At 42.8% G+C, this 9,466-nt stretch overlaps 1 protein-coding gene across 1 annotated transcript in view; it reads left to right on the top strand.

Moving 5' to 3' along the window:
* Positions 1-975: 975 nt before the first annotated feature.
* Positions 976-9,466, top strand: part of LOC138965606 (dentin sialophosphoprotein-like) — a 45,841-nt gene continuing 37,350 nt past the window's right edge. The window contains exons 1-2 of the mRNA XM_070337786.1: positions 976-1,108; positions 1,342-1,588. Coding sequence (XP_070193887.1) covers positions 1,010-1,108; positions 1,342-1,588 — 346 coding nt within the window. The 5' untranslated portion in view covers positions 976-1,009. The remainder of the gene's footprint in view (positions 1,109-1,341; positions 1,589-9,466) is intronic.

Below are 9,466 nucleotides of genomic sequence, written 5' to 3'. Positions count from 1 at the left end.
TGTTTCTCCGTGCCTGGGCGGTTTTGTTCCTTTCAATATAAATATACAATTAAGTGTGAACCTTTCCTATTGTCTGCAATTAAAGGTCCCATAAATGTACCTTTCTTGATTTTTGATTCTTAATTGTGGGAGCGTGTGCCGCCTATCTGTTACGTCGTTCAACGTCGCCATATCGTCGGCATCCGTCGGTCCCGAAGGGGCCATGGAACTGCGCCTGAAAAAGTCATTTGGCGCTGGAACGTAAAACAGTATCATTTGATTTGTGTATCAAAAAAACAAAATAAATGTTCAGTTTATCGAACGTTTAATTAGTAACACACACAAAAACACTCCAAGAACTTCGACCTTTAGTGTGGACAAACAAGATGCACACCAGACAAAACATCAAACGATAACTTGCAGAATCAAAAAACAAGAATTGTAGGTTATTGGAACGTTTGATTATTGACAAAAGAAAACGTCAGTAAATGTAACGTTTTGTTTGGTTTTGTCAATAATTAAACGTTCCAATAATATAACCTACAGCTTTGTTTTTTGATTCTCAATTTTGGAACGTAATCAGTCTATCTGTTTTTGGACGACAACTTGCACTTTGACTTATCTCTGAATCGCTGTCGCATTCAAAATTAAAACAATTGTTGACCTTAACGGGGTCAACAACGTCACCGCATTAAGGCGTTTAAAGCTCATGTCTCCCGTTTTACTACAGCTAGGAACCTAATGTTTGGCACACACCGTATGCACCACAATTCCAAGCTACTCGCCAAATGTAAGCTCAATTGAACCGAGAGTACCATAGATACAAGTAATAAAAAAAAAGACAGGCACACAGACAGACAGACAGACAGACAGACAGACAGACAGACAGACAGACAGACAGACAGACAGACAGACAGACAGACAGACAGACAGACAAAGCGATTCCTATACACCACCATATAAATGACATGTGTGTGTGTTCCAGATGCAGGAATGGGTGTGCTTGGTGTGCGAGAAGAGACGTAAGCTGATGATGAGCACCGGGCTCTGGTACCATGGTTACAACCCGGACTCCGACCTCCCGCTGTCCAAGAAGATGACGGTTCAGGAGCAGCAGGAAATGGAAATGGTCAGTTTAGCTTTTCATTCTCTTTGCATTGGATTTTTACTTGTCTTTTCAGTCAGAGCATTTTAGAATTGATTGTTCGTCTCTTTCTGTCTGTCTGTCTGTCTGTCACTCTGTCTCTCTCTCTCTGTCTGTCTGTCTGTCACTCTACCTGTGTTTGTCTGTCTGTCTGTCTCCCTTGAAGTACGTACTCTATAAACGATCTCAACTATTGCTCCCATCATGCATCTCAACAGGAAGCTGCAGCCAGAGCGGCGCAGCTACAGTCTGCCATGATGTCAGCATCAACCACCAGCCGGGATAGCCGAGACTCCAGGGAAAGCCGAGACTCTCGGGATAGCCGAGACTCCAGGGATAGCCGAGACAGCGTGGATAGCCGGCGGTCAGACTTTAGTAGCCTGAGTGCTGATCTCAACCTTCTGACGCAGACACACCAAAACTCGGAGCTAGCTCGTCAGATGTATGAGCAATCCAAAGTTAAAGGTATGTTGTGTATGGGTGAAAAAGTGTATGTCGTGCGTGTATTGCTAGTTTAAAAAAAAATTGTATCCTGCTTGAACATTTTCGTTAATGTCCAAAGGGGTTGGTTGTATTTTGACTGTGCTTTTTTTGGGGGGATGGACGTTCCATCGACGAGTTTAAGTTACGTTGGGTATGGGTGTCAATTGTGTGTCATGTTTTGTTCGGTTTTTCATCTGTGTGTCAGAATAGGTTGATGTCAAAATAGGTTGGTTGTTTGCTGCTCGAAGTTTCTTCGGAAAGTTCAAGGTACGTTCGGAACTGATGAGTGTCTATTTCCCTGTTGTGTTTTGTTCATGTATTTCCCATTTTGGTTGATGTGCGTGCCGTCTACAAGTTATAGTTACGTTGGGTATGGGTGTCAATTGAATGTCATGTTTTGTTCGTTTTTCCATTGATATCACTGTCGAAACAGACCAATAGCAGAAGATATCATCACACAGTCAGTCAATGTTAGATATATTGCTAATTCTCTGGACATTTTGTATTTACTGTAAAGATATTTGTCTTAGTTTTGGCTGTTCCATATCCCTCCCTCTGATTATTATTTCTTTTTGTTCACTCTTTTCTTGTACTTTTCAGTATTTTAAAATGTCTTTCCTTTCAAAAAGTCTTTTGTCACTTGCTCAACTAAATTCTGGGATAATTACATTTTTATATATTGTTTGTTTGTTTTTAAATGTAGGTGTTTTTGTTTTTGAAGTGGGGAAGCAATAAAGAGGTCGTCGATATCAAAACTGATATCGACGGAAATGTCGTCGATATCACTTTTGCACTGAGCTCAGTTTTGCCCAATTGACCAATGGAAATCCAAGTAACATATGAAATAGCAATATTGATTGATGTCAGGATAGGTTTGGTTGTTTGCTGCGTCGAAGTTCCTTCAAGAAGTTAATGGTACGTTGGGAACTGATGAGTGTCAAATGCCTGTTGTGTCTTGTTCGTGTATTTTCTATTTTGGTTAATGTCAAAAGAGGTTGCTTGAAATAATGTTGCTGAGACTTCCCTCCAACAGAGAAAAAAGGTGATACTCGTGGGAACGCATCCCCTACTGACCAGATATCGGCCTTAACACAGGTATCAGCATGGTTCCGTTTGTGTTGGCCGCACGTTTTGGGAATGCCATCTGGAGTTGGGTGGGTGGGGGGAGGGGGGCTCATTCTGAACACGTAGACACAGAGACAAAGACACATGCGTACAGTAACAAGAACGTACTTTGTGTGTGTGTGTGTGTGTGTGTGTGTGTGTGTGTGTGTGTGTGTGTGTGTGTGTGGGTGTGTGTGTGTGCTTGCGTGGGTGCGTGCGTGCTTGCGTGCGTGTGTGCGTGCGTGTGTGTGGGTGTGTGGGTGTGTGTGTGCGTTCGATTAACGCACACAACAGTAGCCGAATTAACCAAGCATATTGTTAACAAGTCGCGTAAGGCGAAAATACAACATTTAGTCAAGCTCAGTCGAACTCACAGAATGAAACTGAACGCAAAGCATTTTTTCACCAAGGCCGTACACTCGTAGCATCCACCGCTCGGGGCAAAGGCAATGAAATTAACAATACAGAAAAGCGCGGTAGCGGTTGCGCTGAGGAGGATAGCCCGCTTTTCTATATCTCTATTCTTTTTAACTCTCTGAACGTGTTTTTAATCCAAACATATCATATCTATATGTTTTTGGAATCAGGAACGGACAAGAAATAAGATGATATTGTTTTTAAATCGATTTCGGAAATTTAATTGTAATCATAATTTTTATATTTTTAATTTTCAGAGCTTGTTTTTAATCTGAATATAACATAATTATATGTTTTTTTGAATCAGAAAATAATGAAGAATACGATAAACGTAATTTTGGATCGTTTTATAAAAACATAATTTTTTAATTAGAATTTTCAGATTTTTGATGACCAAAGTCATTAATTAAATTTTAAGCCTCCAAGCTGAAATGCAATACCAAAGTCCGGCCTTTGTCGAACATTGCTTTGCCAAAATTTCAATCAATTTGATTGAAAAATGAGGGTGTGACAGCGACGCCTCAACTTTTACAAAATGCCGGATATGACGTCATCAAAGGTATTTATCGAAAAAATGAAAAAAAAGTCCGGGGATATCATACCCAGGAACTCTCATGAAAAATTTCATACAGATCTGTCCAGTAGTTTACTCTGAATCGCTCTACACACACACACACACACACACACACACACACACACACACATACACCACGACCCTCGTCTCGATTCCCCTTTGGGATTTAAAACTTTTGTTCTCTATTTATTAAAGTCCAAATAAGTCTTATTTTGCCTGCTACATCTCTTTGCTGTCCCTTCCTGTTTATTTTCTTGCAAAACCTAAAGCCTGCCCTTTTAGTATAGATTTCTGTCAGATGCTCTTCCTAAAGATCATACATGTATCTATACCGATGCTTCTTGTTAGTAATAACAACAACAACAACAACAGATGTTACTCGAAAAGGTCGATACTTTCCTCCACTGTTAGTTCTTTTCTTGATATAACACGGCCGCGCGCACGCACGCGAACTTAGGCAAGCACTCGGGAACGCTCGCACGCTCGCACGCACACACACACACACGCACGCACACACGCATGCACGCACTCACACACGCACGCACGCACGCACACACGCACGCACACACGCATGCTCACACACACACACACACACGCACGCACACACGCATGCACGCACTCACACACACACGCACGCACGCACACACGCACGCACACACGCATGCTCACATACACACTCCCACACACCAAAAACTACCAGCAGCAAACCAAACTTTAAGCCCCGCAGGTGCTCCGGTTAGTTAGTGATAAAAAACTCCTGCCGGCTTTAATAATGAAAGGGATCCCAAAGGCTATTGTCGTCCACCATAGCTGCAATGAAAGTAGGTTAATGGCAATATTCAGATCGTGTCACTATCGATTGTGTCGTTACAAAGGCCGCTGCAGTGATGTGAGAGTAACTTGATCTGTGTGCCTATGTATCTCATCTTCCCTTGGTATTTTCCTCGCCTTCGTTGCATTAATATTATATTCCTATCGATCCCTACTATGGTAGGCCTTTGAGAACAATGTGGAGTAATTCTTTTTGGTGTAGATTTTTGCTTTTCTTTGTATTTATTTCTTTTTCTTTTTTAATGTGTTCCATTCTGCGAAATGCACTTTCGTTTGTTTGCTTGACTTTGCTTTGGAAGATAAACAGCAACAACGATGATGATTTAACTTCCCAGACTCTCACTTCAATTTTCCATTCTTTGCCTTTTTTTTGTTTTACTTATTTACTCTTTGTACAAATAATTTGTCATCCACCAAGTCTCGTTTTTCTCCAGAGATATCCTGAAATGAGGTCTGTTCTGTGTCAGGCCTTCAGCTATTAAATGGTTATATCGGCTTTTTTTCATGTCCGTATTGGAAACAGCACGGAATGTGTGTGTTGTCCTGATTTATTTGACAGTAGGCATATTCTCTTAGATGTTCTCAGATAAGTTCTGTACGTGCTGAGCGGAATTTTTTTTTTTTCAGTACAAGTTAGTTATACACGATGTCATCCCGTTGTCAATCAGTTTGTTCACTCTTGGTTTTGTCATTCCAGTGGTCATCCGCAGTATTCCTTTGTCCTATTCACAAATTCCTCTGCAGTCTCTTGTTAGGGAAGATTGGTTGGGTCTAATTCCAGATGAGGTTGATTTCTCTGTGGGCTGAGTCTCTCAGATTCTTTCTTTGTGTTCTGTCTTCTGTGAGATATCTCCAGCTCCCAGGTTTAAAGCGTGTAGGCGTTAATTGGTTTTCAGTGACACTTTGTTTTGCTGCAGCTAGCGAGGCATTTAATTATAGCCCTGTTTGTTGTTTACTTTTCAAGTTTCCTACGGTCTTTCTGTCGAAATGCCTGTCTACATGTTTTGCCCTTTGTCTTTGTCTCTGTGTCAATCTCTCTGTCTGCCTGTCTGTCTGTCTGTCAGTCTGTTTATCTGTCTTTCTGTCTGCCTGTCTGTCTGTCTGTTACACAACCCTTTGAGTCCTGCCCCCCCCCCCCCCTCCCCTCACCCCTTCCCTCTCTCGCACTGTCTCAGCCCGTTTTATTCGATTGTTTGATTTTGACGTTGCTTGCTTCTTCTTTATTTTTTTAAATTGCCAAGGCCTACAAAAATGTTTTGATTTATGTTAGGGCAAGGACACCACAATTTAAACATTCTCGTCCTTATTTGATATCATAAAAATAGAAGGTCTGTTCGCTTTACGTCTTGCTTCCTTCGAACCAACTTGCCTCACTTTTCCGAAAACATACAGACCAACCTCGTAAAATTCTTCAACCCACCCCCACCCCACCCCTTCTCCCAACAGCAGTCTCTCTTTACACCACAGACCTCAAAAAGCTCATCCCCGGCTTACGCTATTCTATTTCGATTAAACAGCCAAGCAATGAATGCACAGGAGTGCAAAAGCAGAAGACTCAAGCCTTTTCATCTTCAGAAGAAAAGAACGAAACAAGGGAGAAACCCCGTGATCCACGAGTCGCCTCCCTTGGGTCGACTGTAAATGGATAAGGGATGCCTCTCGTCTGTCAGAGGACGGAGGGGTGGCAGGAAATGTTCCAGCTTCTGGAAGCGAAGGCCACACTCTCTGGTGACCGTGGCAGGAGGGCTGGCATTGTCACTGACATTCCGTGCTTGACTGATAAGCTTGGAAGAGTCGGGAGAATAGAAAGAGGGTTGGTGTGTGTTTGTGTGTGGGTGTGGGTATGAGGGGGGGGGGGGGGGTAGGGCACCAAATAAAGGAAGAAACAAGAGGAAGCAGAAACCTACAAAGCCTTATCTTGGTGAGAAAGTTGGAAAGTTGGACAGATTCAATCCCCCCACCACCACAAACACGTGTGGCAGGTGGTGTGAGTGTGGTGTGGGGATGAGAAGAGGGTAGAATTGATGTAGACGTGTGCACAAGATGTTAGTGAGCGCGTGCGCGCGCGCGCGCGTGTGTGTGTGTGTGTGTGTGTGTTTGTTTGTTTTTCTATATGGTTTGTTTTGTGTGTGTGTGTGCAGGGCCGGACTACCGGGGGGGGGGGGGGGGGGGGGGGTTATGGGGGTTGCGCAACCCCCCCCCCCCCTAGCCTGAACATGTACCTTACTTATTTAAAACATTTTTTATTATTGCTTATTTTATGCCGTTTCATGCAAAGAGCGACCATTTTCTTATCTCAGAATATGACCTACCCATCAGCTTCCCCCTGACCCCCACAAGGGGCTCTGCCCCTTGACCCCGCCCAGGGGCGGACGAGGGGGGGGGGGTTCTAGGGTTTCCGGACCCACCTTATAAATATAAAAATATAAAAATATTGAATGAGGTATGCATTTCTTTATTTTACATTGAGTTTCAATTTTGGGGGTTATAATCAGTGACAAAATCTGCTGCCTGAAACTGGTAATGATCATCCTCAGAATGCACCAGATTGCACCATTTTGCATCCTTTTTTTCAAAATTTTCCGGGGGGGCATGCCCCCGGACCCCCCTAGCAAGCTGAACCGATTTTGGTTCCACCTCAGCTACCCGGGCCCCCATACCGACACACCAAAGCCAAAGTTCTCGGTGGATCTTTTTCAAATTTGGACACCGTATTCAGCTACACCCCGGACACAATATCATCGATGAGATATTTCAACACGTGCTCTCAGCGCGCAGCGCTGAACCGATTTTGGTTTTTCTGTTCATTTCACCATTCCCAGTAACTCTTCCTTATCTTCTCCATGTTTTCAGCGTTTACCTCCCTTCCTTTGTATGGTGCACTATAGTATGAGGGGGCATCTTCGGATATTCCCGGCGTTCTGTTACTATTTTTAGAAGGTCACCGCAGTGTCCAGAACGTAAATTGGACGCGTAAATTATCCTCACTGTAAAAGTGCAAAGGTCGAATCAATTTATAGCCACGCGAAAAATACACTGTCATTTATCTCTCTATATATACGGCTTCTCTGTGTTTGTGTGTGTGTGTGTGTGTGTGTGTGTGTGTGTGTGTGTGTGTGTGTGTGTGTCTCTATGTGGGCAACACCTGTGGATTGTTCAGTTCTGTTTGTGATGTGGTCTGGCGGCTTTTGTGTATTTGTATGTACTGGCCTTCTTTTGAGAAGCCATAACAGTTCAAAAGGGCTTAGAGATAAGCTCTAAATAGCTCAATCCTGTTTGAGTGGAGTTCGCCTCCAAAGGTGATTAACACGGTTACATTCGTCGACAAGGATGGGACTCGATATGGTCAGGAATGGCATTATGGCCACTGAATCATTTTCGTGCTGTTCCCATTCCACGAATCTGGGACGGACCTAAGCTTGGCGGGTCCATTGTTCGGACCCGGCGAAGCCGGCGTACGGCTCTAAGTACTTCTTTCCGGCGAAGCCGGTACCCGGCGAAGCGGGTAATCATCTAGTAATATTATAAAATAGATGTTGTTGATTGCAATAAGTCCTTCAGGAGACGGACTAATTAGCCTGAGAAAGCGAGGGAAGAATATGTGAGGAGAGAGTGAATGACTGATGCGTTACTGGTCTGGTCGAAGTGAAAGTATTTGTGATGCGAGAGTGGGCGTAAGGGAGGGGGCTTAAGATTGTAAAATAAATTTATGTTCTTATTCCAGCGTCGCGGACGACGCTGGTATCTGTGGTTGGGAAGAACGTGCCTGTGGAGAATTAGTCTCCAAGCCAAAGCGCGCTGACTCTCCAAGCCAAAACAATTTCAAAGCTGAAAAAAAATGTACAATTTACGCGAAACGATTAAACACAGCTTTCGGGTGTGTTTTTTAATCTAAGATGTACATAAATATACCACTCCGACCATAAGGAAAAGAAAAAAAGACACACACAAAAAAAGACCGAGAGGAGCCGAGTCAATCCGAGACCAACCGAGAGGACGTGTTTCGCGCCGTTTCGACGTCGTTTGTTCAGATGCGGCCGGTTGGATCAGTTGCGGTCATACAGGGGCGCCTTGCACAAGAAAAGATCTTCAACAATCCCGATCATCATCATGGTACAATAATGTTTTGTGCGCCCCCATGTATGTGTTCTGTGCTAATAATGCACGGTTGTGAAATGTCCGTACACATTTTGTGGCACTATGTAATTGTTAGTCCATCCTCCTGCGGATGCTTCGTGCTAAAAATGCACTTCCATTAAAATATTGTACGCTCATGTCAGTAATATATTTTCAATTGTTTCTCTGTCAATTTCAAGTGTTTGTTTCCAATTACTTCAGTATCTCCCTGTTGCAATTCCAGGTGATTCATTATGCATGTGCCAATTTGAGGTGTTTAATTCTGATTCCTGTATTTACAGTGTAAAATTAAAACTATTGTTTTCAAACATTCCTATGACACCTGGTAATGGTTCTGTGGTTTTGTTTTTAATTTGTATTTTGTTTTTCTGCAATAAATATTTGAAATGGATCTGAGGCCGACTTACTACTTTTAGCACTCTTTTTCACCACATTCCCACGTACAGATATTGCAATATCAACTCTTCCTTTCTACCTGTTTCAAACAAGCTCTATTTTTTAATTAAAAAGTTTTTACTAAATGTCTTAACATAGAGGGGGGAATCGAGACGAGGGTCTTGGTGTATGTGCGTGTGTGTGTGTGTGTGTGTGTGTGTGTGTGTGTGTGTGTGTGTGTGTGTGTGTGTGTGTGTGTGTGTCTGTCTGTGTGTGTGTGTGTAGAACGATTCAGACTAAACTACTGGACTGATCTTTATGAAATTTGACATGAGACTTCCTGGGAATGATATTCCAGGAAGGGTTTTTTTTGTTGTTTTTTTTTATAAACGTCTTTTATGACGTCATATCCGGCTTTTTTG

This window comes from Littorina saxatilis, linkage group LG4 (genome assembly GCF_037325665.1).
Source record: "Littorina saxatilis isolate snail1 linkage group LG4, US_GU_Lsax_2.0, whole genome shotgun sequence".
Taxonomy (NCBI): Eukaryota; Metazoa; Mollusca; class Gastropoda; order Littorinimorpha; family Littorinidae; genus Littorina; species Littorina saxatilis.
The sequence above is the reverse complement of the archived record's forward strand: the minus strand, read 5'-3'. Positions and strand labels throughout refer to the sequence as shown.